At 43.3% G+C, this 27,944-nt stretch overlaps 1 protein-coding gene across 1 annotated transcript; it reads right to left on the reverse strand.

The window, feature by feature from the left end:
• Positions 1-387: 387 nt before the first annotated feature.
• LOC143829838 (synaptotagmin-1-like) lies at positions 388-27,909 on the reverse strand. Its single transcript, XM_077321325.1, has 7 exons — positions 27,602-27,909; positions 25,239-25,412; positions 21,596-21,711; positions 12,441-12,824; positions 7,963-8,082; positions 4,904-5,015; positions 388-2,872 (listed from the first exon to the last, which is right to left on the reverse strand). Exons 2-7 carry the CDS (start codon positions 25,384-25,386, stop codon positions 2,571-2,573), a joined length of 1,182 nt encoding a protein of 393 aa, XP_077177440.1. The 5' UTR covers positions 25,387-25,412; positions 27,602-27,909; the 3' UTR covers positions 388-2,570.
• Positions 27,910-27,944: the final 35 nt, after the last annotated feature.

Here is a 27,944-nt window from a genome sequence, read left to right on the forward strand (position 1 = left end):
CTCTACATTTCCTGTTAGGAGTCACATAGCTTTTCCTTTATTTAGCAGCCACAAAAAGTTAATCTTCTCTCTCTGTGTCTCTCAGTTCACCTTGTTTCCTTATGCTGTGCACCAGGTCACAGAGGTCTGCATTCAAATACTTCATTTTTTTAAAAATTGAGTCCCTGAGCAAAAGATCCTTGATAGTTGAGGAACACTGTAGACTCCTCGTACTACACTAGATCCCTTCAGCATTGCCGACACATTGCTCTTCTACAAATCAGATGGAAGTAAGCATAGTTGTGGTTCCACATGGCATTATAATCCACAAATGCCTATCCTGTGGCAAAGGCAAGAGTGGGTGGGTGCTGCATTATTGTGCCAGCTATAGCAAACCAGAGCAAAAAAAAAAGTTAATTTTTTATTTGCACCTTAACCAAACAGTATAATACTTTTATAAAGTTAAGACAAAAGCATCTGGGGGTATAAGGAAGCAATTTGGATAAAATGTACCATTTAGATTATTGGCAGGGAAACAGAACCATGATCTTTCTCACAAACAGGTGATCTTAACCTTTCTAAAAGGGTACCCTGGGTGGACAAGTAATAGGGCCCAGCAAACAATACAAGACTTCCCCAACTTCAGCAAGTATCACTTCTCCAGGTCAGGTGAGTCAATAGTACAATTTGCCAGGTGCCCCCAGATGTCCCTCCAAAAGTGGGACAATCTGGTCACCTTAGTCAATAGTCCCTTCTCAGTTTGCATGTGAAACTCTGGCACTGCAAAAGAAGGAGGAAGGACAACTGGAGAAAACACCTGGAATGCAATAATTGGCAGTGAGGTAACCTGGACAGAATGTGGTAATGACAGAATGAATGATACTAATCATGGAGAGAAAAAGCTAAAGTGGAGGTCTTGTGCAGTCTTGATTCTTCTATAAGTGGACAGTAGTAACAGCAGCACACCTCTAAGTAGACCTAATTTCTAGGTAGGAAGGGTTGCCAAAGTTAAAAGAAAAATATGGCCAAGCCCACTCATATATCTTTAACTGCAGCTTCATTATATGAAGAACCATGCCACTGGGCCACACTCCCATTCCATAGGAAAAATCAGCAGGGAAAGGTTTTCCAGGCTTGTCCATAAGCTTTACACCTGCTAACAGCCTTGCTATTGAAGGCAAGGCTTGGGGGGGGGGGACAGAAAACTGGAAAAAAGCCTATCAAAAAGATGTGCTGGAATCTGGAAGATGATATCTTCAGCACTCTTTCAGACCTAGTAGAAGGTTCACAGATGTCCACTTTCACATCTCTGGATATGCTCCCCAGTAAAACCTATTTGTCCTAGCCAGCTGTGACAGTACAGCATCTATAATCATTTTGAGGGCACATTTTATTTGTGAGCCTGGAAAAAGAAGCCTCTTCTGTTCACATGTAGCATGTAGCCTACTTCTTTTTCATAGTTCCACAGCATTTCAGTATAACCATTCTCACAATGTAGCCAGCTCCTAACTTGGAGAACTTTGTGTGCCCCATTAAGGCTTTTAAAAGGCTAGGTTATGGCATCACATTTATAGAAGCCAATGTATGTATATTTATGGCTTACCTCTCAAAGATCTCAGCAGAAAAACTGGCTTAACTTAAGTCAACACTGGCTAGCAGATTTCTTCATTTCTGTAAAGTAACTACCATTTTGTTTCCCAATGGTCCTTCCACATAGTTTCAGATTCATTTCAAACCACTCTATGAAATGGGTTGTTACTACTCCAGAATTCCCAAGGCTGTGCAAGAATCAGAATGGTGTTGACTGCTGCTTGCATCCTATGAAATTAGCCCCTCCCCCGGGGGGGGGAGTTGTCTTGAGCCAGGACACTGCCACTCAGAGGGGCCCAGGTCCTTGTTTCTCATGTTTGAAGTAGCAACATGAAGCTGTATTGTACTCTTCGTCTTAGCCCAAAGGTTTTTTGTGCCAGCTGGCAGAAGCTTTGCAAGGGTTCAGACAGAGGTCTTACCCAGCCCTGAAACTTGAGAGCCTTCTAAATGGAGATGCCATGACTCAGACCTGGCAAAGCCTGTACGCTACCAATGAACTAGAGCCTTTTCAGATCTGTGGGCAACATGGCAGAAAATAAAGAAAGAATACGCAATTATGATCTGCGTTCAAGTCAACAAAGATTTACAGTGCAATGTTGAAATACTCAGTTCCTCTTCATCTCAGGCTTCAGTTGTTGTTGGTTGTTGCTTTCAGCTTAATGTTTTGGCTATTTAAATAGCATTTCCTTCATGACAGGGTTTTTATTCTTTTGTCTCTATGCAAACCTAATGTGCTATGTAATAATTTCAATCATAACCTCTAGATGACACCATAATACAATGGTACCAGGTGCAGGGCAGTTCCTCTTTCTCAGTGATAACACCTGTGAGAATGATGAAAGGGAACAGAAGCTTTGGCTGAAACAAATCATCTTTGATGACATCAGTTGTTGTGATTGCTATATCTCTGGTTGAGAACTTCTGCCCTGGAAGCTGAAGCAGCTTCTGCGAGTAGACAGGAAAACCTACGAGCCAGTTCTTATCACTGCAAAGCCCTTCCTTTAAATCAGCAGAGGGTGCCACTTAGCAATGGGCTGCTGGATCGATGGCATCATGCAGTCCCCATGATAATTTGTTTCACCAGGTTCTCTTTTTCCCAGAGCAGCCTGCCCAACAAGTTGCCTGCCACTGGGATGCATTTCGTAAATGGAGATGAGGACAGCGCAGTCCCACACTACAGGCTCAGGAAGGTGGAAGAGGAAAGTCTCGTTGAAAACCGTAATGGGTGTGAGAGTCCTGGGTTTGGATTTCTGTTGCTTCTTTTTATGGAAATTCCAGAAGACATCGATCCTTGCATATATACCTGAAGAAGACAGAGCATCAGGTGATATGACAACTTCAGTCTCTGAAACACCTGTAATCCTTGCCCCAAGTCTGCAACAGCTCCTTGGGATTTTGCAGAGATATAATAATAAATATTCTGTTAATGATTAATTAGTTTTCAGTGAAGTCAGGGAAGGAAGAATTTAATGGTGGCATCACAAAACACACTATGTCCAGGAGACTGATATATGTCAGGGTGTGACTACATGATACATAGGACATATGTCAGGGGATGGGTGCAGGACCGGACTAAACATTTTGGTATTTATCCATAAACCTCTTGAAGCAGTCACAGGTCTCGAGTTTCTCTCTTTTACTGGCCTGTCCCTGAGGGCCATACGACATGATACACTCGGCATATGTCAGGTGACATGTGCATGATCGAATTTGCAGTCAGACATACATCAGAGAGCTAGGAACCTTAGAGGCTAGGCAGTGGCAGAATATTAAAATACAAATATTTATTATCCTTCATGTGTACATTTAAAAATTTTAAAGCATCAATATTAGTCTCACATTATTGCACAAATCCAGAACATATTGACAGAGGGATAAATGACCTGATACAAAAAAACAAACACATTTCAACCCCTTTTGGGGTCCTCCACAGTGGTCTGATATTTGTTTGTTTGTGTGTTTGTTTGTTTATTAGATTTTTATACCACCCCTCCATACTGCTCAGGATGGTTTACATATAACATCACGGGGGAAAACGTGGAATGACCTAACATATAACATAGTCGATACATGAACAATAATCCAATCGTAGTTCTGAATAACACAATTTCAATGGTCTTAAATAACAATAATATAACAGGAATCGTAACTTAGCTAAGGCCTCCAGGGAAGTCAGACTGGTTCAGGCCATGGAGGGGATGTCTGAGGGGGACCTGTGGATGTTATTTGGGTTTGATCAGCCAATTGGATGGTTTAGGTCAACCTCAACCAAATGCCTGGTGGAGGAGCTCTCTTTTGCAGGCCCTGCATAATTGTGGGAGTTCAGGCAGGGCCCTGATCTCTTCAGGAAGCTCGTTCCACTACATGGAGGCCAGGACTGAGAATGCTCTGGCTCTTGTTGAGGACCGATGTGCTTGTTTGGGGCCAGGGATCGCCAGCCAGTTGGCGGTGGCAGAGCATAATGCTCTTTTGGGGGTATAGGCAGAAAGACAGACTCTCAGGTACACTGGGCCCAGGCTGCGTATGGCCTTGAAGGTAACAACCAAAACCTTAAGCCTGATCTGGAATTCAATTGGGAGCCAGCTGAGTTGTTGAAGTATAGGCCAAATGGGAAATCTCGGTGTATTGGTGAGAATCCTGGCTGCCGCGTTCTGAACCAATTGCAGTTTCCAGGTCAAGGATAAGGGTAGGCCTGCGTAGACTCTATGCCGTAGAGCGAGTTGTAGAATTCCAGTCTAGATGGCCAGTCTACAAATACACTTGTGTAATGTAGTAATGGGGACTATTAGGTGGTAAAAAATATAAAGGAAGACGCTCCCACACTTATAAAATGTGTCCAAATATAACTCTCTTCGAATCCACCGTTAAAAGATTTATTCTCCAAAATTCCACCCTTCTTATAGACCTCTCTCAGCCTGAGTGTATTCTCATGTCTCTCGTAGAAAACTTCCACCATACTTACCACAGGTGAAAGCAGGATGGAAAGGAAACTGAAAGCTCCCCCCCCCTCCAAACAGGACTGTGCAAATGAGTGTTTTTTAAAGCTGAGTTCCCCTGATGTACATATGACTACAAGTCATATCAAGACCTATGAATGATTCAGAGGCATGTTGGTAAGTAATAAAACGTTAATGGGAACGGAAGTTGCGATAGGAAACAGGATATCATTATAAACTTCACACTGACATTAATCTAGCTCTGGTGATACAAGCCCTACAGTATCTGCCACAACTTCTCTACTGTAAACCAATTATTTTTACAAAGATGATTGCAGGTGGGCATAGCAAATTAGAACAAAACACCCATATTAGCCAATGAAAAGAAGGGTATTTACGTTTCTCTGGACTATTGTACATGGAGGCCATCTTAACCTTTAGCAGCCCGACTTCTATCCTCTGAGAGAGAGGGAGACACTTCAGTGACACAAGCACCTCCCCGACAATGTCCTATGAAAGGATAGATGTACAGTAAATATCTGTGGTGGTGAAGTGGCTCCATAGCAGTATTCACCCTGCTTATTCCTCATTAGTTCCTTTCCCTTTCCCTTAAGTTGCTTGTTCCTCTAGAATAGTAGCTTTTAAACTTTCTGCCTTCAGGTAATATTTACTACGCAGGAATGAATCTTCATGCCACTGTCATGAAACCCTTAAATACCTACAGTGGTTGACTGCTGTGTTCACCCAAGATAATTGGATTTCCTGTCACAAATGACAGAATTGGCACCCCAGATGGATCATGAACCCACAATCCCTGGTTTAGGATTAGGCCAGGGGACCCTCTGTGAACTGAGGGTATGTCCTTAGTGGCTGTAGGGGAAGATTAGAAGTGGGCAAGCAAGTATCTTTCAGGAAGCTGAACTTTGCAAGATTTGTAATGAAAACTGATACTAAGCATGTTTCCCTATCAGTGGGGAAATTGGGCAGGAATGGGCAAGAATGAAGCATCAATGCACATATTATGACATATTGAAAAGACTGTTGGAATTATTGTATAATTTTGGACATTTGGACATTCTTGTATAAATTTACCTCATTTATAGTCCAGGGCTGATTCTGCATTTACTTTGTTTATTCCATTATGGAGCCTGCTAAATTCAGATCAGTTTGAACTTGAGTCTTCCTCACCCCCCCCCCCCACACACACAATTGATAAAGAAAGTGTTCTGAACTCAACTGGGGGATGGAGCCAAGAACAGCAGGAGTCTCTTGCTTTCTTTTCTTGAATGAGGAGGGGGAGGATTGGAGACAGCAGGGGGGAAATAAATCCAAGAGGCAAATCTCTGCTGAGAGAAGAAGTTAGGGCTTCTGGAGCACAGTCACTTTAAGGGAAGCCTTGCAACGGGAACGCCTTGGCCAGTCAGGGAAGACTATTTTGCTACAACGTTGTAGGCACAAGGCAGCAAGTTAATTTGCAAAAAGCAGAGATCTGCACATTTACCACAAATCAATCATGCATGTTGCAGACGGAGAATTTGAAGTGCCTAAATCAAAATGGAAATCTAATTCAGTGTAGACTGCAGGGATTTATTTGATCTTTGTTGTTGTTGTTGTTGTTAGGTGCAGAGTCGTGTCTGACCCATCACGACCCCATGGACAATGATCCTCAGGCCTTCCTGTTCTCTACCTCAAGTTGATCTGGGACTGGGTAAGAAGCCCCGTGCAGACTAGACTCAAGGCAGATTGCACACAGTGAGTCACTACAATCAACAAAATGCGCCACTCAATAACCGGTGCCCTTTTCAGAATTATGACTAAGTTCATTCTAGTTTCAGAGTAGACAGTTCCCCAAAGCTGTACTCCAGTATTGCCATACCTGCATTCGACATTCTTTTGTTATGGAGTTAACTTTCAGTTCCCTGAAAAGTATTGCAGGATTGACTTGTGTTGAAGGTTGCTAACTTAAAAGGCCTCCTACTAGGCATACAAAATGGTAGCAAAAGTATATTTGTCTTATAATTCCCTGTAGATATTGCAAACAGTCATGTCCTACAGAAGACTAGGAAACTGGTAGAACAGTCCTTATTATAGTTCTGGATGTCCATCATGGAAACTTGAATATATTGGCAGGTGAAGCCAAGAACAGGCGGAAGAAGAAAAGCTGATGTTTTATACCCCAATTAAAGTGGCTTCCAATCACCTTCCATTCCTTTCCCTACAACAGACACTCTATGAGGTAGGTGAGGCTGAGAGAGCCTTGAGCACTGGTCTATGAGAGCAGCACTATCAAGTCTATGTGGAGCCCAAAGTCCCTCAGCTGGCTACATTTGAAGGAGCGGGGAATCAAATCCAGCTCACCAGGGCAGGGTCTGCACTTACTTTCTTTATTCCATTGTCAATCCTGTTGAATTCAGATCACTTTGAACTCGGGTCTTCCTCTCCCCCCTCCCCATTGAAACAGGAAAGTGTTCTGCACATGGTTAGGGTAGTTCAGAAGGGGGGGGGGAGCCAAGCCTCTTTCTTTCTTTTCTTGAAGGTGAGGGAGAGGAGCCACGCAGGGAGCCTTTTTCTTTTCTTGGAGGAGTGGGGGAGAAGATCAAAAAAGGCAGAGGAGGGAGGAAAAATCCAAGACCGACAGAAGTTGAGAGAAATTAGGGGCTTCTCCTTTAAGACAAGTTTGTCACATGACCAGGTGTGGCCTATCAGAGGTTCTCTACCACGGAGCTTGGTTTCCCAATCCGGATATTGAGAATTAAAAGCACTCTAAAATATCGCACAATCAAGGTAGGGTCGCTCCCGATCAATCCTTCTTGCTGCAGAAGGAAAATTTAAATTGCCCAAAATCCAAACGGAAATCGCATTCTGTGTAGAGGGCAGGGACTGAATCGATCTGGGGTTGCAATAAAAGCTCCGTGCAGTTTACACCCAGATTGGAAGCCGCCACTCTTAACCACTATGCCAAGGCCTACAGTATTTAGGCATAGCTGAATTACTTCATTCTCCTATAGCTATCAAGCCTCTCCAAATATTCAGTCTCATGGTACTGCCTTTATTGAAAAGAGTGTCGAAGATCAATTCTTGTAATCTAGTTGCTCTTAGCACACACTGAGAGTGGCAGACAGGAATATTTAAGGGGTTGGGTATTGCCTCTAATTTTCCCGAGACCTGGTTCATACATGAGGTCGGGTATCACTTCCTCGTACCTGCATCTTGTGTTTCATTTGAATAATGAAACCAGATAGGGTCACTGGGTGCATGTGGCTTACTACACATGCCAGCATCATTGACTCACTTGGCAAAGAGAACACTGATGTGTGCATAATTCATGTGATCCTGGCAACCCAACACAGGATATAAATCAGGTGTCAGTGACTGTAAGATTTCCAACATGTTATTAATCTGGAACAAGAGACATTTGTTAAGGTAGAGTTTGGACACAGAAAATTGCTGTGGTTACCTTTGTTGCTCTGCACAATTCTTCACAGAATTCCATACTTTGGAAAGTCTTTAATGTATTCAAGGCTACCCTCACCTCTCCAAGAGGTGTGTGCCGAGAATATCTATCAAAGTGCTTAACCTGTGGAATAATAACAATAATAAATGTGTATATTAAGGTTATTCTGAGCGTTCCAAGTGCTCTGCATGCATTCCCTCAAATAATCCATAACAAAAGCCTGTGAAATTCAGGGGGGTAGCCTTGTAAGTCTGAAGCATTAGAATAAAGTTTGAGTTCAGTGGCACCTTTAAGACTAACGAAGGTTAATTCAGAGTTAAATTTTGTTGTTCTTAAAGGGGCCAGTGGATTCAAACTTTGTTCTAAATCCCTGTGAGGTAAAAATAAAGTGTGCAGTCAAGTCACAGCTAACTCACAGTGACCCCAGGAAATGCTACCTCATGGGGCTTTCAAAGCAAAAGGTGAACAGAGTTGGTTTGCTATGGTTTCCTCTGCCCTTGGATGATTCTGCACATCTTTGTTTATTCAGTTGTGGATCCTGCTGATCCAGATCGATTTGAACTCGGGTCTTCCTCTCCCCCCCCCATTGAAACAGAACATGCTTAGGGAGGCTCAGAAGGGGGGGGGAGCCAAGCACAGCAGGAACCCCTTCTTTCCTTCCTTCCTTCCTTCCTTCCTTCCTTCCTTCCTTCCTTCCTTCCTTCCTTCCTTCCTTCTGTCATGAACCCCGATTCATGCCATCCACGGCTCCATCCGTTCCTGCATTTTTTCACACTTCTCTGTTCTCCCCGGCCGGCTCCGGCCAAGGCCATAAAGCAATAAACCTGTCCGCTGGGGTCCTCACTCCCTTCCTTTCCCAGCGGGAGAGGCTCCATGCGAATGTATCAATCTTACTGTAAATGTCCTTGCGGAGACAACTCAAAGTCTCAACAAAGTGCCAACCGCTTGATCTGGCGGCTTGGGAACCGACTCTCTTCTGTTACCTTTCTACTCTCCCGCAGAAATACCTTCGTCCCCCTCCCCTATTTGGTGAGCCCTATAACTACCCCACTTGTTCCCCTCACAGTTTGTTATTATCAAGGTCTTTGCTTAGGAAGATCTTGGCATGCTTTAACATTCTGTGGACTTAGCCTAATAAAGCTACTTTTGAAATTTGCAACTGACTGTTGGATTTCGAATGCGCTTTCACCTGGGGCTCCACAGGCTGGGCTCAGCCTGATTCCTGACACCTCCCTTCCCTTCCCTTCCCTTCCCTTCCCTTCCCTTCCCTTCCCTTCCCTTCCCTTCCCTTCCCTTCCCTTCCCTTCCCTTCCCTTCCCTTCCCTTCCCTTCCCTTCCCTTCCCTTCCCTTCCCTTCCCTTCCCTTCCCTTCCCTTTAATGAGGGGGGAGAGGATCGGAGACAGCAGAGGAGGGGGGGGACCATGAGGCAAATCTCTACTGACAAAAGTTAGGGCTTCTGCTGAGAGAAAATTAGGGCTTCCTCTTTAAGAAAAGCTTGGCAGCTTTGGCCAATCAGGGTTTCTCTACTATGGAGTCAGCCCTGGCCAATCAGGGCTTCTCTACCATGGAGTCTGCATCAAATGCAAAGCAGCCGGCAATACTCATGGTTTCTCAATCCAATTCTTAAAATATTGAGGGTTAAAAGCACTCTAAGATACTGCAGGATAAAGATAGGGTCACTCCAGGGTGTAAACTGCACGAAGCTTTTATTCCAATCCCAGGTTGATTCAGTCCCTGCCCTCTACACAGAATGCGATTTCCGTTTTGATTTGGGGCGATTTAAATTTTCCTTCTGCAGCAAGAAGGATTGATCCAGAGTGACACTACCTTTATTGTGCGATATCTTAGAGTGCTTTTAATCCTCAATATATTTAAAAATTGCATTGTTATGAATCTGGGATCTCTTCCATAGTAGAGAACCTGTGATTGGCTACAGGTGTGACAAACTTGCCTTAAAGGAGAAGCCCCTAATTTCTCTCAACTTCTGTAGGTCTTGGATTTTTTTTTTTTTTTGCCTTCTTCGATCCCCCCCCCTTCAAGAAAAGAAAGGATTTTTTCCTCCCTTCTCTGACTTCCTGGATCCTCTCCCCCCCCTCAAGAAAACAAAGAAAGAGTCTCCTCCGCCCCCCTCTTCTGTGCCTCCCTAACCACGTGCAGAAGACTGTTTCAATGGGGAGGGGGGGATAGGAAGACTCGAGTTCAAAGCGATCTGAATTCAACAGGATTGACAATGGAATAAACAAAGTAAGTGCAGACTCTGCCCAAATCAATCATGCTTGTTGCAGAGGGAAAATTTAAATTGGACAAAATCAAAATGGAAATCACATTCAGCAGAGATGGCAGGGACTGAATCAACCTGGGACTGGAATAAAAGCTCCATGCAGACTCCACCCTTGTCTTCCTTTGGTGCCACCCATCCAAACGCTAATTGTGGCTTATCCTTCTTAGTTTCTAAGCTGTGACTAGATTAGGCTGGCACCCTGTGAGGTAGGGTAGTAGCATTCTTCAGGTGGTGGGGTGAAGCTGAGAGAAAGGGCTTCCTTCCAGTGAAATCACAGGCAAGGAGATACTGAAGACTTCCTACCTATGTGTAGTCTAGTCCCCCATAAACTAGTGCAGTTCTCACTCAAAAATGTAACAGTTTTCCAGTAGGCAGTAAATACATATTTCAAGTGGATATTAGGACTATCCCGGTTGTTCCTTCTCAGTTCACCCTGGAAGGTCCGCACTCAGGGTTGTACACATGATTTCTATAAGAATGTGCCTTGCATAGTTTCTGCATTTTACCCTGCAACTTTTCCTGATTAGCAACAGGCTGCAATGCAAAGAGGAAGCCGGAAAATTCCATTATTTGGGCAGAGTTTCATTGCTGATCATTTGAATCCAATAACAGAAGGGAAGTAGGCTAGAAGAAGAATGTTTCAAGCAACTGAGCATAGTGAAGTGGAGGGCAGAGCTTGTTAGGGTTTGGCTCTCCTTACCACTATGCTTGATGTTCTATAACAACAAAGCTCCGCCACCACTTGAACAAATAGCCAAATTAATAAACACGTGGGAGCCTACATCTTGTGCAGGTCAGCCCTCAAATCCATCGCAATTGAAGAATCACGTACTGACTTGAAATCACCACAGGGTGGAACTGTTGTTCCAGCTGCAGCTAAAGATCAGAAACTGTTGTGTGGAAGCCGGCTAATGACAGATAATCTCCTGATGCCCTCTAGTGCACACAGCCACTCTTGCACAAGTGGAACACTATCAACATGAGGCCTTAGTTACAAATATGTCTGTTTATTATTTTGCAGTTTAGGAGGGTTCTTCCCTTTCTAGGGCCCATTCTTCACGCATAGGATAATGCACTTTGAATGTGCTTTGGCAGCTGGATTTTCCTGTGGGGAACAGGAAAATCTACTTATAAAGTGCATTGATAGTGCATTATCTATTGCGTGCAGAACAGGCCTAGTTGTCTTCCTTATCTCACACTCACTTTATTTTCTTAAGATGGCTGGGGGAAATGATCATGGAAGGGGCGGAACTGGAAAAAGTTAAGCACCTTCCATGTCCCTGGTCTCAAAAGTATGATTCTCATATGTACCCTTTTAATATCTTGCATAGACTACAAGTAATTGTGGAGGAATATCCTCATGTGGTATATTTTTGTAGGTGTGGGGGATGTTGAATCCTTGTGAGCCAAGATATTACCAGCGTGTTGGCCCTCACTGGCTCTCTATGTTTTCACTACACATGGGGACAAACACAAGGCCAAGAGGCACCAACTGCCTCTGCTGCCACCCTCCAACAGGCATGAGTATGAGATTTTCCTATATCATCACCTCCCTCCTTTTTTGAATCTGGTTTTAGTACTAGAGTTCTGAACCAGAAGAATTGGAAACTTCCATGTAAGCACTCTCTTGCTGTTGTTCTACTACAATATTATTTTAAAAATTACTTTACCCATCAGGACTCAGTACAGGCTTCATAAGTCTCCAAAGGAGACATTTTCTCAGGGACAACTGATCTCTGTCTCCTGGAAATGAACTGTAAAACTGGGGAATCCCAAGGTCCCACCTGGGCACTGGCATCCCTAAGAAAAGTTGGGTTTTTGTACCCTGCTCTTTAGTATGTAAAGGAATCTCAAAGTGACTTATAATCACTTTCTCTTCCTCTGCCTACTTTCTCTTCCTCTACCACATCCTGTGAGGTAGCTGGGATTGAGAAAGCTGTGAGAGAGCTGTGACTGGCCCAAAGTCACCCAGCTGGCTGCATGTGGGGGAGCGGGGAATCAAACCCTATTCTCCAGATTAGAGGCCACCACTCTTAACCACTACACCACACTGTCTCTCAAATGGAGGAAGGAAGGGAATAGGCCAGCCTGGCAGTTCATCAGGTTCATACTCATAATCAACAAACTGAGCTAGGAGTACTAACTTGGAATCTTTCACACTGTTTTAAAAAAGCAAAAACAGACAGGTAACACTCCCACCTCTAACTTGATGCTGCTCTTTGCCAGCTCAGCCTCCTGCAGGGTGCAAGTGAACTGATCACCAAAAATAGGGCTGGCGCAGTTCTTGACCACCTGGGTCTGCCATTCATGGACAATGTGCTGGAGGCCAGGGGACTGGGAGGATGCACAGCTCATCAGCTTGGCCTGGATGAAAATGTTCATGCAGCCTTGGCTGGGAAGGCCCAACACCCCCGTGATCATCAAGAGCAGCTCCAGGCGGTTTTTGTCGTAGAAAAGCGAGAACCTCAGCTTGCCCTGGATTTGGTCGGGAATATCCACATCATTGACCATGTTATCGCTGCTAGTTGAGGATGGCGAAAGGACAAGTCCAAGTTTCTTAAGCTCATTTTGGATCTTTTTTTCCTGGAGGAAAGAAGAAAGATGTGCTTTTAAATGGACTCACCCCCTCCCCAAGAAAATTGTCCCTCTCCAAGTGGAATAAATTAAGGAATATAATTAACACATGTCCATTGTTGTTTCAGTACATGACAGACTGTTTTGTATATAATTGTAGGTTTTTAAATCATTTTAGTGTATTGGGGGTTTTATTTTATATTCTGTTACAAGCCACCCTGAGGCTTCATTGCAGAGGGGCAGCCCAGAAATCCAACAAATAAATGTTGTTCAATAAAAGAATGTGTAAGGGTTGCTTTCTTTAAAAGAGCGAACAGGTTTCTACTCCCTCCCCAGTATGGTTTCCATCTACTTGGAGGAAAAGAAATATATCCTGCCTCTTATGAAAAGCTATGACTGCATTCAAGGGACAGGACATTTCTCTCCAGGGCTGCTGGCAAACATAATTCCTTATCAGATTAACTCCATTTTTTTCTTTTATTATATCATGTGTTCTTAAATGGACTCACCCCCTCCCCAAGAAAATTGTCCCTACTCAAACAAGAGCTGCGCTACTCAAACAAGAGCTATTGCATGCTCAATCAATGACTATCCCAGAAAGACGAAAACACTGCAGGAGCTCTAAGAAGCCAATTTGGATGGACAGAGAACTTCAGGAGGAACTAAGAAAGAAAAGGAAAATGTTCAGGAAATGGAGGGAAGCTTTAAAGAAGAGTACCTACAGGTTACTAGGCACTGTAGATCAATAATCAGAAAGGCCAAAGCTGAGAGCGAGCTAAGATTGGCCAGGGAAGCCACTGTAACAAGAAAAGATTTTTCAGTTATGTGAGGAGCAAACGTAAAGTAAAGGAGGCAATAGGCCCACTGTTGGGTGCAGATGGACAAACTCTAACGGAAGATACAGAGAAAGCAGAAAAGCTCAGCGCCTATTTTACATCTGTTTTTTTACCACAGGTCAAAGGGTTTAGGCACATCTAGAGATGGTAGTAGCCAAGATATAGTGCCTGGGTGGCAGGTTGACATGGACAGAGAGGTTGTCGAGAGGCATTTAGCTTCACTGGATGAGTTCAAATCCCCTGGGCTGGATGAAATGCACCTGAGAGTGCTCAAAGAACTTTCCAGAGAACTTGCACAACCCTTGTCAATCATCTTCAGGATGTCTTTTGAGGACTGGAGAGCAAATGTTATTCCGATCTTGAAAAAAGGGAGGAAGGATGACCCGGGAAACTACAGACCAGTGAGTCTGACCTCTGTTGTGGGTAAGATAATGGAGCAGATATTAAAGGGAGCGATCTGCAAACATCTGGAGGACAATTTGGTGATCCAAGGAAGTCAGCATGGATTTGTCTCCAACAGGTCCTGTCAGACCAACCTTTTTTGACCAAGTAACAGGTTTGCTGGATCGTGGAAACTCGGTTGATGTCGTTTACTTGGATTTTAGTAAAGCTTTTGATAAGGTTCCCCATGATGATCTGATGGATAAATTGAAGGACTGCAATCTGGATTTTCAGATAGTTAGGTGGATAGGGAATTGGTTAGTGAACCGCACTCAAAGAGTTGATGTCAATGGTGTTTCATCAGACTGGAGGGAGGTGAGTAGCGGGGTACCTCAGGGCTCGGTGCTCAGTCCGGTACTTTTTAACATATTTATTAATGATCTAAATGAGGGGGTGGAGGGACTACTCATCAAGTTTGCAGATGACACCAAATTGGGAGGACTGGCAAATACCCCGGAAGATAGAGACAGAGTTCAACGAGATCTGAACACAATGGAAAAATGGGCCAATGAGAACAAGATGCAATTTAATAAAGATAAGTGTAAAGTTCTGTATCTGGGTCAGAAAAATGAAAAGCATGCCTACTGGATGAGGGATACGCTTCTAGGTAACACTGTGTGTGACTGAGACCTTGGGGTACTTGTGGATTGTAAACTAAACATGAGCAGGCAGTGTGATGTAGCGGTAAAAAAGGCGAATGCCATTTTGGCCTGTATCAACGGGGGCATCACATCAAAATCACAAGATGTCATAGTCCCTTTGTATACAGCACTAGTCAGACCACACCTGGAGTACTGTGTGCAGTTCTGGCGGCCTCACTTCAAGAAGGACGTAGAAAAATTGAAAGGGTACAGAGGAGAGTGACGAAGATGATCTGGGGCCAAGGGACCAAGCCCTATGAAGATAGGTTGAGGGACTTGGGAATGTTCAGCCTGGAGAAAAGGAGGTTGAGAGGGGACATGATATTTGAAAGGTTGTCATTTGGAGGAGGGCAGGATGCTGTTCCCGTTGGCTGCAGAGGAAAGGACACACAGTAATGGGTTTAAACTATAAGTACAACGATATAGGCTAGATATCAGGGGGGGAAATTCACAATCAGAGTAGTTCAGCAGTGGAATAGGCTGCCTAAGGAGGTGGTGAGCTCCCCCTCACTGGCAGTCTTCAAGCAAAGATTGGATACACACTTTTCTTGGATGCTTTAGGATGCTTTGGGCTGATCCTACGTTGAGCAGGGGGTTGGACTAGATGGCCTGTATGGCCCCTTCCAACTCTATGATTCTATGATAATCAAATATACCAACTTTAACCAGTAATACAAAAATAAACAACTTTAGCAAAAAAAAGAAGTTTTCACATTCTTCAAATTTAAATGGAATACAACACCTCTCTGCTTGGACAGAATCTCATTGACACATTAATTTCTTTGAAGTGCTGTACATTTTATCATTTAGTAAATCTTTGGGCCATTCTGCACAACCGCCAATGTAGCTGAATCTGAGTGCTATCGAAAAGCACTGCAATAAATAGCAGCAGGTCTTGGTAACCCACTAGCGCTGTTCTTGTAATGCACAAGTTTCCCATCTCACCAGCATCGCAACAAAGGAGGCGATATTTTTCTGTGCGTAGTCCTGCCCCTCGCCGTCAATCAAAAAGAACAGCCAATGAACTGTTGTGTTCGTGCTTCCCTTTAAAAACTGTTTTTTAAAAATACCTGTAGCAACGCATATTTGTTCATTCGATGTATCAGAAAGACCTTGTTCGCTAGCGTGGGAGCTGGCGCTTAATAGTTTACACACTCTTACAGTTTAAAACAAAAAATCCCCCCCGGCGCAATTTCTGGCCGAAATTAGGGCAGTGTCGAACAGGGGGCTGTATTGTGCTCAGAAGCTTTACAGACAATTGCTTATGGAGGGATTTCAGCCAAAGAAGCATCACTTATTCATTGCTTTTGCCAGTTTAAGGGGGGGAAATGGCGATCGCAATGCCAGAAGCTTGGGTGCGAGAGGTTAGGGAGGGACATTCTTGCTACCGCTATATTGAGAATGCACATGTCTTTTTTGGATGGGTTGCAGGTTGTTTTCAAGAGTCTAGCGGGTTTTTTAGGGGGAATCCACTTTTGTGGATTCCCCAAAAAGCGCTACAATGAAGCGATTTTTGCGGGAGTGTTGCAGGAGTGTTGCGGATTGTGTACGACGTCGTGTGTAATGTTAAAAAAATTGCGTCACACAATGGTGAGACTTCAGCACCATTAACGCTGTGCGGAATGGCTCTTTATTTTAGCAATAGATTCGTTGATTTCTAGAACCCCTTTTGCTTTCCAATGCCATTCAAAGATGAAAGGCATGTCAGTGATCAAGTTTAAGAATTCTAAGTACATAATCTAATAGTATGCAACCTGGGATACCCTTTCTAGCCGATTTGTCATTATGTTTTCTCAGTTATCATGCTACTGATGCAAGACTGATACCAGAATATGATCATTAAAGTCACATGTATTGAGAACCCAAGCCTCTAGGAACGTTCCAAGAGAGCTGGCCAGCTGAGACAGAGGGAAGACCATCAGTCACCAGAAGAATTATTTTGGTATGGAAACCTGATGTCAGTTTTTGGCCTACATGACATCACTTTACACTTCTGAAGTGATCTGATAGGACAGATGGAGTGATCTGTCCAGAAGTATTTGACAACACAGTACAATTTTTAAACCAGAAAGATCTCTTATGACTGGCTACAAGGCTGTGGCACAGTGGCAGAGCATCTGCATAGAATAGGAAGGTCCTAGGTTCAATCCCCAACATCTCCAGTGGGAAAGGACAGGTGACAGGTGATATGAAAGACTTCCACTTGAGACCCTGGAGAGCCACTTGCCAGTCTGAGTAGACAGAACTGACCTCAATGGCTCAACACCTTGATTCAGTGTAAAGCAGCTTTATGTTTCAGAAAAAACAGAATAGATCGAAGAGGTGGAGGAGTGGCACTGTATGTGAGGAAAGGGCTTACCTGTCAGGAAATTCTAGTGAAGGAGAGCATATCTACAGTGGAAAGCATCTTGGTGAAAATAAGCGAGGGGAAAACAAAGAGTGTGGTGGTTGGTGTCTGCTACCGACCGCCTGACCAACGAGAGGATGTGGATGCTGCACTTTGTGAGCAGCTTGAGACAATATCCAAGCGGCAGGACCTTGTCATCATGGGTGACTTCAATTTCCCAGATGTGTGCTGGGAAACAAACTCTGCGAAGCGTCCTCAGTCATGTAACTTTCTGACCTGCCTGGCTGACAATTTCATTTATCAAATGGTAGATGAACCCACAAGAGGTTCAGCCATACTGGACTTAATACTGACCAACAGGCAAGAGTTGGTGGATGAGGTGAAGGAGGTGGGGACCCTAGGGGGAAGTGACCATGTCGTCATAGAATTCCTTTTGAGATGGGGAGCCAAGGAAGCTTGTAGCCAGACGCGGATGTTGGATTTTCGTAGGGCAAACTTTAATAAACTCAGAGACATGATGAGTGTCATACCATGGACGACAATGTTGGAAGGGAAGGGAGCATGTGAAGGGTGGGCGCTACTCAAACAGGAGCTATTGCATGCTCAATCAATGACTATCCCAGAAAGACGAAAACACTGCAGGAGCTCTAAGAAGCCTATTTGGATGAACAGAGAACTTCAATAGGAACTAAGAAAGAAAAGGAAAATGTTCAGGAAATGGAGGGAAGGACAGAGCTCTAAAGAAGAGTACCTACAGGTTACTAGGCACTGTAGATCAATCATAAGAAAGGCCAAAGCTGAAGGTGAGCTAAGATTGGGCAGGGAAGCCCATTGTAACAAGAAAAGATTTTTCAGCTATGTGATGAGCAAACGTAAAGTGAAGGAGGCAATAGGCCCACTGTTGGGTGCGGATGGACAAACTCTAACGGAAGATGCAGAGAAAGCAGAAAGGCTTAGTGCCTATTTTACATCTGTTTTTTCCCACAGGTCAAAGTGTTTAGGCACATCTAGAGATGGTCATAGCCAAAGGACAGTGTCTGGGTGGCAGGTTAACATGGATAGAGAGGTTGTCGAGAGGCATTTAGCTGCACTGGATGAGTTCAAATCCCCTGGTCCGGATGAAATGCACCCGAGAGTACTCAAAGAACTTTCCAGAGAACTTGCACAGCCCTTGTCCATCATCTTCGGAACCTCTTTAAGGACTGGAGATTTCCCAGAGGACTGGAAGAGAGCAAATGTTATTCCGATCTTCAAAAAAGGGAGGAAGGATGACCCGGGAAACTACAGACCAGTGAGTCTGACTTCTGTTGTGGGGAAGATAATGGAGCAGATATTAAAGGGAGCGATCTGCAAACATCTGGAGTACAATTTGGTGATCCAAGGAAGTCAGCATGGATTTGTCTCCAACAGGTCCTGCCAGACCAACCTAGTTTCCTTTTTTGACCAAGTAACAGGTTTGCTGGATCGGGGAAATTCGGTTGATGTCATTTACTTGGATTTTAGTAAAGCTTTTGACAAGGTTCCCCATGATGTTCTGATGGATAAGGACTGCAATCTGGATTTTCAGATAGTTAGGTGGATAGGGAATTGGTTAGAGAACCGCACTCAGAGTTGTTGTCAATGGTGTTTCATCAGACTGGAGAGAGGTGAGTAGCGGGGTACCTCAGGGCTCGGTGCTCGGCCCGGTACTTTTTAACATATTTATTAATGATCTAGATGAGGGGGTGGAGGGACTACTCATCAAGTTTGCAGATGACACCAAATTGGGAGGACTGGCAAATACTCCGGAAGATAGAGACAGAGTTCAACAAGATCTCAACACAATGGAAAAATGGGCAAATGAGAACAAGATGCAATTTAATAAAGATAAGTGTAAAGTTCTGCATCTGGGTCAGAAAAATGAAAAGCATGCCTACTGGATGGGGTATACGCTTCTAGGTAGCACTGTGTGTGAACGAGACCTTGGGGTACTTGTGGACTGTAAACTAAACATGAGCAGGCAGTGTGATGCAGCGGTAAAAAAGGCAAATGCCATTTTGGGCTGTATCAACAGGGGCATCACATCAAAATCACAAGATGTCATAGTCCCTTTGTATACGGCACTGGTCAGACCACACCTGGAGTACTGTGTGCAGTTCTGGAGGCCTCACTTCAAGAAGGACGTCGATAAACTTGAAAGGGTACAGAGGAGAGCGACGAAGATGATCTGGGGCCAAGGGACCAAGCCCTATGAAGATAGGTTGAGGGACTTGGGAATGTTCAGCCTGGAGAAAAGGAGGTTGAGAGGGGACATGATAGCCCTCTTTAAGTATTTAAAAGGTTGTCACTTGGAGGAGGGCAGGATGCTGTTTCTGCTGGCTGCAGAGGAGAGGACACGCAGTAATGGGTTTAAACTTCAAGTACAACGATATAGGCTAGATATCAGGAAAAAGTTTTTCAGTCAGAGTAGTTCAGCAGTGGAATAGGCTGCCTAAGGAGGTGGTGAGCTCCCCCGCACTGGAAGTCTTCAAGCAAAGGTTGGATACACACTTTTCTTGGATGCTTTAGGATGCTTAGGGCTAGTCTTGCGTTGAGCAGGGGGTTGGACTAGATGGCCTGTATGGCCCCTTCCAATTCTATGATTCTATGATTCTATGTACTGATTTAATACATTCCTCGCTGAGTAAGCAGGCACTGGGCCAAGGAGACTCATTGTCCACAAAATCAAGTTGGATCAGGTTGAACAGGCTTAAAATAGAAGACAGTAAAAGGCTGACCAACAACTGTCCCAATTACAATACTATGAAGCTAAGCAAGTTTTCACAGGACCTAGATGAAAGTTCTGCTGAACTTCTCAGAAGATGTGTGTAATAAATGACTGTATGATCTTAATTTTTACTAAACTGAATAGATCTTATTTATTTAATATTTATTTATTTATTATATTTATATACCGCCCTCCCCGGAGGCTCAGGGCGGTTTACATTGAACTTATGAACCATACGTGAAACAATCCACATTCATAACCATACAATAATATTAATAACAGTGGTTGTAACAGTATAACAATATAATATAATAGTACAACAATGCACAACAGGTCCAGAGCGCTCTGGTGGAGTTCTGGGAAGGAGGGAGCAGGGGCCCTTCATTCATTGTTGGTTATGCCTGGTCTCAACCAAATGCCTGGTGGAAGAGCTCATTTTTGCAGGCCCTGCGGAACTTTTTAAGCTCCGTCAGGGCCCTGATCTCTTCTGGGAGCTCATTCCACCAGGTGGGGGCCAGGACAGAGAAGGCTCTGGCCCTGGTTGAGTCCAGGCAGACTTCTTTACGGCCAGGGACCATTAGCCAGTTGGTGGCGGAAGGGCGCAGAGCTCTTTTACCCATGTATAGGTATTCAGGCCAGGGCGCAGATGTTCAGAGGCATCTTAGAATCATAGAATCATAGAATCATAGAGTTGGAAGGGGCCATACCGGCCATCTAGTCCTACCCCCTGCTCAACGTAGGATCAGCCCAAAGCATCCTAAAGCATCCAAGAAAAGTGTGTATCCAACCTTTGCTTGAAGACTGCCAGTGAGGGGGAGCTCACCACCTCCTTAAGCAGCCTATCTTTAAACAGAATTCACTGCCCTTTCCTTCCTGTTTCTCCTTGTCTTCACAATACATTCATAATGCATTTGATGAAGTATTTATTAACTTTCAAATTCATCACTTTGGTTTTTGCAAATGAAAACTTATTTCAAAAGAGCAGAATTAACGTCTAGGCATTGGGTGGGATGGATTTTGGAAGTTGCAAGAGCTGGCTGAACTGTGCTGGCTGACCTGCCACCAAAGGGCATAACTAATTTCCTCCGAGTTCAGTCCTCAGTCCTGTCTAGGAAATTGTACATCCATATACAACTCGGTAGGTGGATTTCCATATATTGTCAGCCTAGGGTTCCCAAGCTCTGAGTGGGCAAGTGCCTGAACATTTTGTGGATGGAGCCCTGGGAGGGCAGGGTTTGAGGAGGGGAAGGACCTCAGCAGGGGATAATGCCCTAGAGTCCACCCTCCAAAGCAGTTGTTTTCTCCAAGGGAACTGATCTTGGTCATCTGACAATGGCCATCTCCAGCCACCATCTGGAAGTTACACGGAAAAAATGGGCAAAACGGCGCAGGTTGAAGCAATGAAAAAAAATCACTGCTTCAGCAGATCCTATGAACAAATTACTCTATGGATGTGGTGACATGGATATAAGTCCTAAAGACGGATAAATTAAGGTCAAAACTGACTTTTACCAGAGGTCATTTGACTGCCCTCCTTTTTTTGTTGGAATTTGTCATCTCATATGAAACTGATTTACTCATAAAATAATTTTTTTGGATGAAAATTATTTTCCTTTTTGAAGGATGCATGAAATACTTTCAAGTATAACCTTGGTTCTTTTTGACTTAAACTTTTTCCCCCATTGCTTCAACCATCTGGAAGTTGGCAACCATAAATCAAGCACTAAAGCTATCTCAGTTTGTCTTCACCCTGAGAATCATGTACTTACTCTGATATTGTAATAGGGATGCTGGTTACAGTCAAGGAAAGATGACTGTGCTCTTTTCCCTATGAAGCCATTCTCTTGGGTTATCCCACTGCAAGCTTCACGGGGATATTTTCTTTCTGCAAAAATAAAAATACCTGAATATACATCATTAGAAAGTGGGGCTACCCATAAGTAGCACAATAGGAATTAACTGCTGGCTTCCCCTTTCATTCCTATGGAGAAAGCAGCTGAAAGGTGATGCTGTTCACCTGAGACACACAGTCCACATCACACAGCACTCACTAGCCCTGTTCACAAACCCTTGGGAATGCTCATATAATCTGTGTACAGTCTATACTTGATTTTCCTTTATAAATGCATTGAGGGTTTGTTTGTTTGTCTGTTTGTTTGCTTGCTTCATTCAATGCATATACAGTTGAAAGTGTGTTTGAACTCACACATTTATCCAGATTTTTTCAGGCCCTAGTTCCCGGTGTCATTTGTAATGTGAGCGCATGTCAGCTCTATCTTACAAACAGATGTGCACACATACATGCAGGATGTTTAGTGGTAAAAGGAGCTTCTGTGATGGGGTGGGGTTAAAATCTCATATTGCCAGTAACAAGACTATGGATTGAATATTGGGGGGGGGGGTATGTGATAGGCTCAGACCAGAAGAGCTGCCCAAGAAAGATATATTATAAATTTAAGACTCAAGAACAATTAAAACTAATAGCTCATCGGTTTGATGGGTGGCTATACAGAGAAATAAAAGATTGATTTGAAAAAGACAAAAGATTATGGGGGGGTTGAAATGGGAAACATTAAATTCGAAATACGATTAAGAAAATGTATGATTTATGTAACAATAGATATTGAGAATGAGATAGTGAAAGATTTTATGATTACGTGGACTTGAAATGTAGGTCGTAAACTTATGTTAGAAGAGTGGAAGAAAATGTGGACTAGGTGTTTGAAGTTTACAAGAAGTGATTACATTAAAGAGAATTATTATAAGTTATATTATTGTTGGTATATCATACATTACAAATTATCCAAAATGCAGAAAGGAATTTCTGGCAGATGCTGAAAATGTGGAGAAGAAAGAGGAACTTTGTATCACTTATGGTGGGCATGCAAAAAAGGAAAGGAGTCTTGATGGAAGATACATGCAGAGATCTTAAATATTCATAATGATAATATGTCATTGAAGCCAGAGTCTTATGGGTTTTCTGGATAGAGATAAGGATAAGAAAACTGGAGAAATATTTAGGTATTTGCTTACAGCTGTGAGGATTGTTTGGGCAAAAAAATGGCAACCTCTGGAGATGCTTACCATTTTCGACTGGCAAATCAATGACATTATAAATGGCTCAGATGGCAAAACTGACCAAATAACTAAATGATAAACCATTTAAGGATTTTAAAACTGCATGGAAATTATGGGTTAATTATGGAAGTGGAAAGTATGCTGGTACTGAGATGATTACAGGTTATGATGATTAAGGAGAAAATACTATATATTGGTATTTATGCAAGAGCACTATAAAATGATAAATGATTCTTCAATGTTAACAGTCAAACATTTTTGTAGTCTTTCTGTAATCGGATGGTCTCTGTAATATAGTTGAAATAAAAGTAATTGAAAGCTGGGGGGGGGGAGAGATCCACATTAGGATCCCACAGACTTTTACAGAAGTACACATCTCTAGATTATGTGCTGCACAGGGCTGCTCTCGTGTAACATCTAGTCCAACACAGTGAATGAAATGAGATTGCTAATGCCATGGTTTGCCCAGGCTATGATCTGAGGAATTGTGGGGCAAGACACAAAACTATGGCATCATGTCACATATTGGATTCATCTAATACAAGAAAGGGAGGAAAGAGACATGCCATGGCAGCATTTCCACATGTCCCTCACAATGCTGAGTTAAGCTGAGCTCTTCAACCACTGGTAAACTGTTTTATCTTTTGTGGCTGGGAACAACAGATGTGGCTGAGAACAACCTCTTTAGGGGTTAACAGTGCAATCCTAATCAGAGATCCAAGGTTTTGTGTGTGGGGAGGGGGAGTGTGATTCAGAATTGGAACCACTGTGCTGGAGGGGGAGAAACTTACTCTTCCACCATGCCATTTTCCTAATGAAACATTTTTTCAAGTAAAATCAAGCAGATGTTGTAGGATGGCTCCAGAGGAGATGGTGATTTGTATAAGGGAAACAGGGATGGCAGCCTCCAGGTAGAACCTGGGGATCCCTGGGATTACAGCTCATCTCTGGGTTACAGCAATCAATTCCCTTGGAGAAAATGGATGCTTTGGAGGATGAACTGTACAGCATTGTGCCCCAGTGAGCTCTCTGTCCTCCCCAGGCTCCACCCCCAGATCTCCATGGAGTTGGCATACCTACTCCCCATCCCCTGCCAGTGGTCAGGAGGGACCTGGCAACCCTACAAGAAAACAGGAAGAAAGCATAACTCTTCCTTCTACACCTGGTGGTCTAAATGGGACCAGATTCTGTAGCAGGTTTTGCCTTTAAGATGAACACTCTATTTATTTGAGCTAAATAGATCAGCATGACTATCCCTCTGGAATTTGTCAGCACTCCTAGGTAATTCAGAGCATTAAGGTTTTGGATTACCACTAAGGCAAGGCAAGTGCTAAGTCCTCTGCAATAACAAGCTCGCCTTAAAGGGGGCAAGGAGGTCACCTTCCATGGTCATAATCAGGGGTTTACCTGGATGGATTATGGTTCCAGACTATCAGAGACGACCTAGCTTGTAAAATGTCTTGTAAAAATAAAACTGAAGCAATACATTATTCTAAGAAAAGAACACTCAACTTTACAGAAGGGCAATAAGGAAATGTACAATTCAATCACTATTACAATTACCTCATCAAATCAACAACATGTCCAAAGTGGGAGGGCAGGAATTTTTTTCTGTTTGTTTGTATTGTCATGTGGAAAAATGGAGGGTATAATGATGGCAGGATAAGTTGAAGAGGGTTAAGTGGTGAAGGCAGAGAATCCCCATGAATAACCATGCCAAGTGTGACAATCCCCTGTGGCTTGTGTGATGTGTGGTTGAAAACATAGGGACAGGTAGGAAGAGAAAATGCTTAAAATAGACTGAGGAAATAAGTTTCATTATAAGCAGCTTTTAACTGAAGAATTCTGAAAAGTGTTTTCATAAAGAACAGAACACAAATTTTGTTCATATGTAGATGTAATGAATAAATCACATTGACAAGTGACAATTATAAAATTCACACAGTTAGCAGAATAGTACCTTTATTATCAGGACCAGGCCTCACAATAAAGATGGCAAATTTTAGGTTATCATTACAGAAGAGTGAATTGTGTATTATTCAGATATTATATCTGACCACTAGATAGTGGAGACAAAGCAGAACAACATTTTCTACAAACTGCTCTGCAAAATTACAAGCTCTGTTTTGAGTTCTTAGAAGCTAAGCTGCAGATATGTCTGACTGCTCTGTGAACCAACATGCAATACAAAGCAATTAGGCAGAGTGGAAGCTGCTAGGTTCACAGTTCAACAAGCTCTTTGAGATCAACAGAGTAACATCTGGACAGCTGGGCTTAGCCCTGAATATAACTATCAAAACAAAGGAACACAAACAAAATGCCCTGTATTTTTACCTTTCCCCACTTTGCTGAGTTTCTGGCATTCACAGAGTTGACAGGTTAAAATGATTAGTGCCACCAATAGCAGAAGAATGGACAGGGCCAAAACACCGTATTTCCACACATCCGCAAAGGACAGCTGATCACTCTGAATACAAAGCATTCTCGGGCTTGTTCAGATCTTACTGTCTGTGGAAACATTAAAAAATGGCATCCACGTTACTAGTGGCTCACATGCAGATTCCAGGCATCTATTCTGTTTTAGATGAATGCATGCAACAAATCCATGTGTAAAGATATGGAATCGTGCAAGAGTAATTTAATGGAAGCAGTGCTTTTGCTTACATTACTTAGGCAAGCTTTGTGGCATTATCAGGCTATCAGGGTCACTACTTGGAAGGGAGACCACCAGGGAAGACCACAGAAGAAGGCAATGGCAAACCCCCTCTGCTTCTCCCTCACCTCTGCTTGCCATAAGTTACCATAAGTAGGCTGTGACTTGACAGCACTGATGTATGTACCCTCTCTGTAGCACAGGAAGCTGCCACACTGTGTGAGGGTGCAACTGTGCATATGGATGTCTCAATGCATGGGTTTTGACCTCCATAAGGTTTGTTTTCTTATCTGACCTGGTTCCAGCAATGCCTTCTACTTCATACCTCCCAAGTTCCTTCCTTTCTTCCTTGTCCTTGGGATAATATAGCCATTCTTCTGCAGTGGGTAAATTTAGTCTTACAACATCATAAAAAATAATGACCAAAGTTTCTCTAGTGTTTAGGCAATCTGTTTAATCCTGTTTTGTGGAGTTTACTTGTGAGAGAGAGAGAGAGAGAGAGAGAGAGAGAGAGAGAGAGAGAGAGAGAGAGAGAGATGAAGTTGCCAGCTTCCAGTTGGGTCCTGGAGATTGCCCAGAATTACAACTGATCTCCAGAACACAAGGATTAGTTCCCCCGGAGGAAATGGCAACTTTGGATGGTGGATTCTTTAGTGTGCTAAGGTCGTTCTCCTTCCTAAACTCCACTCTCCTCAGGCTGCCTCCAAACTTCCAGAGGTTTTTTAACCGAAGCCTATCTTGGATCCTATGACATCCTGCTGCTGCTCCTCTTCGTGCCTTTCTCCAGCCACAGCAGAGGTTTTCTTCCCCTGCAGTACTCAGTTCCTTAGGGCTAGGCACAATATCAGTGTTTTTCCCGTAGCCCTGACTCCTGCAGAAGAGCTAGCATCAGAGGCAGAGAGCACCACATTAGAGGAATGCCTCCGTGCTGGCCAGAGAGAAGCATGAGGCAAACAATGTCATAACTACAAATGAAAACAGCATTTGCCAACATAGGGGGTAGCATCTGTTTTTTTTTTTATTTAAAAAAACAGCATCTGGATAGCATTTGAAAGGCAACAGAGGCAGAAGTGCTAGTTTTAATGGAATCTGCATGGCAAAGGCAGGTGGACACAGGAGGCTCTGTGTGTCAGACTCAACTTTGCAGGGAATTGTCTTCAATCTGGGGAGGTTCAAACATTTTGTTGGCTCAGCTGGAGCATGAAACATCTCAGTCAGGAAAAGTGAGTTGCAGAAGCCCAGTGGTTTCTTTGGGCTGGTACTGGAGTAGCCCTAAGTATGCAGTAGAAGAGCACTGACGAGGACAATTAACAATTGTTTTATGCAGAACTGGTGCAAGTTTTGTCTTTGTTTTTCTGCTCTGCAGTGTACGTACTCTCTGGGCATTGACTGGCTAGTTCTATTACAACCCTAAGTGGCTGAACAACAGAACCAATAGGAAGGAAAATGAAGGATTCAATAAAGCCTCATGCATACCCCTTGCATTTGATGGGTATGTCCACTCGGGATAGGAAGGAGTTGCAAGTCTCCTTAATGCAATACACCTGAGTCCCAAAAGCCACATGCAGGCCATACTTGTAATCAGGCAAACAACTGCATCCAGTGCATGATGTGCTAATTCCTCATGGTGCAAAGAGCTTGAGTGATGATGCTAATCTACTCCATATGCCACATTGCATGTTCTTTTGTGCATATACTCCTCATGTTTCTAAGTGCCCTCTAAAGCACCGAATTACATACAATAGCTTATTAACACATATACTCACAGCAAAACAAACATTTACATCATGGTTCAGTGTCACTGGATAGTGTTCTTTTTGTTGTCTGAGAAATTATTCCTCATACAATTGTGAAACAAACAAACTTGGCAGCCACATAATAAAAAACAAAAGTCAACCTAGATGCAGGCATTTGGACAGGGACATGGTCACTTCCAAATCTTGGAAGCTGCCAAGCACCTCACAAGAAATTTCTAAAGCTCCTTCCACACACCATTTCTCACACTCAAGAACATACAAATCCCTGCTGCTACTTAAAATCATACCTTTTCAGAAAGTTTTCTTTCTTCGAAAGGGATCCCATAGAGCTCTCAGCAAAAAGAGTGGTGCAAAACTCCCGGTGCAGTGAGGGCTGGCTGGCTCACAGCACTAGAAAAACAAGTTCTACCTCATAGAGCAAGAATGGACGGATGTCATTTCTTTGGATCCATCTTGCGGAGCTGAATAAATAGATCTTTATCTACCTTTTCTACAGCAAAAGGCACATGTCCAGATGCACAGTTAAGTATCATGTTCAATTCAGGGGTGGATTCTACTAATTTTTCCAGAAAATTGAGTAAAAGATTATGCAGGGTCTGATGAAAAATATAGGAATTCAGCTATGAGCAT

Source organism: Paroedura picta, chromosome 2 (assembly GCF_049243985.1).
Source record: "Paroedura picta isolate Pp20150507F chromosome 2, Ppicta_v3.0, whole genome shotgun sequence".
Lineage (NCBI taxonomy): Eukaryota > Metazoa > Chordata > Lepidosauria > Squamata > Gekkonidae > Paroedura > Paroedura picta.